Raw genomic sequence first — 1752 nt, 5'->3', positions numbered from 1 at the left:
TTCACAGTACTAGTAGCACATATTCGACTTCCTCTGAACCAAAACAAGTGGTCTGGGTCAACAGTTCATGGACTTTGACAGTTTGTTCAGCCTAGAAGTAAAGACTTTGCAGCCCAGAAGGTAACGAGCCCCGTTTGTTTCACAGAAGCGAGGAACTCAAAAGCCAACCATCCACCAAAAATTCAGAAAATTATAGGTGGGTGCTTTCTTGGGGCAAAAGAAGTCTTCTTATCTTGTTATTTCAGAATTAGCTATGTAGACCGAGCAAACGTTTTATCCCTCACGCTATCTGCAGTCCGCAGTACACATATTGAGCACCCAGCCTCAAAGCAGACAACGACAACTACGACAGCGAAACAATTGCAGATACTTTTAAGATCTAAAGCGATGTTAATTAGAACACGCGTCAACAACTGAAGATCTAAGCCGATGTTAATTAGAACAGGCATCAAGGACTGAAGAAATCAAAAGGAAGCAACTACCGAGCAAGTAATTCTATCCGGCTAACTTGCTACCTAAACGCCTAAACCCTTCCCAACTGAACCACCACACGCACACAAAATGGAAATCGCCCACCTGTGGTGCGAACTAATATTTGAAAAATCAAACAAATCCAGTACTCACCACCACAAATTAAGGAGTACTGGGTACTAGGCGAAAATAAATAGTACTAAATTGAAAAGGAAAAGGAACCGAGAGCTCGTACTTTTACCGCCACCGAGCACCTTGTGCACGGAGGTGTCCTCGCCGAGCAGCCTGAACCCCCGGGACCTCACCGTCGTGTCCGGCGCAGGCGCAGGCGGGGCCGCCTTCTCCGGCGAGGCGTCGGTGCTAGCCGGCGGCTCCGCCGACAGCGGCGGGGCGCCCTCGGCGGGAGCTGCCGGGGTCGGCGGGGGCGCGGCGACGGTCTCCTCGGCTGGATCGGCCATGGATGGTGCAAACGAAGCTACAGGAAAGCTAAGCACGAGTTCCCCTCTGGTTCCCTGCTCTCGTAAAGCGCGCGTTGTGTGGTGGAAGTGTGCGCCTTGGCTGCCTTTTTCTCATCGATGAAGGGGAGGTGGATGGAGATCTCTAGAATATGGAGCGAGTGGGACGGCCGTTAGGGGCCGTCACGGCGTGATGGTGCTTTTTCGGTGGTGGAGCAGGCGGTACGTGCACCCCAGAAAGGGTTGCTTTTCTTTACAGGGTGAGTATGCGCGTACGTACGAATGCTTGCATTTGTATTTTATTAAAAAAATTAAAAAGATATAGTATATTTTTAGTTTTTTTTCCGGGTATATCCTTTAGGTTTCTTTGGCATGTGCTCTAGTAATTTAGAAATGTAGGAATAAGAATACATTGAATTACCATCTATCATAAATAGAATTCTATAGACTTTCAAAACACGAAATCCTGCAATATGTGCGTCACTGGTGAAATAAACACATGATCTTTGAAAATTTGAGGAGAGGTGGTAAAGAGATGAAGTAAAAAATGAATTGTAACTTTCAAAGGAAACGTAAAATGAGATTTGAACTTGAGTTTAGATTCCTATGGAAGAAGATACTAGGATAATGGACTCCATGTGGATATTTAGTAGCCCCGATCTTACGATCCAAAGGGTTTTCATAAGAAAAAGGTTATACGACTTATCATTTGAGAAGAAGAGAGTACATCGGTAGCACATTGAAAAATTGATCCTTATAAGAGCATCTTTGATTTGCATGCTTGTAAAAATATGATAATATAAGTCCCTTCGGGGACATCCGATAA

General features: G+C 45.4%; 1 protein-coding gene across 1 annotated transcript in view; it reads right to left on the bottom strand.

Moving 5' to 3' along the window:
- LOC123161103 (reticulon-like protein B2) overlaps window positions 1-1050 on the bottom strand; it is a 4427-nt gene extending 3377 nt beyond the window's left edge. Inside the window, exon 1 of the mRNA XM_044578955.1 lies at window positions 707-1050. Coding sequence (XP_044434890.1) covers window positions 707-929 — 223 coding nt within the window. The 5' untranslated portion in view covers window positions 930-1050. The remainder of the gene's footprint in view (window positions 1-706) is intronic.
- Window positions 1051-1752: the final 702 nt, after the last annotated feature.

Source organism: Triticum aestivum, chromosome 7B, assembly GCF_018294505.1.
Source record: "Triticum aestivum cultivar Chinese Spring chromosome 7B, IWGSC CS RefSeq v2.1, whole genome shotgun sequence".
Classification (NCBI taxonomy): Eukaryota; Viridiplantae; Streptophyta; class Magnoliopsida; order Poales; family Poaceae; genus Triticum; species Triticum aestivum.
This window is presented reverse-complemented; position numbering and strand designations above follow the sequence as displayed.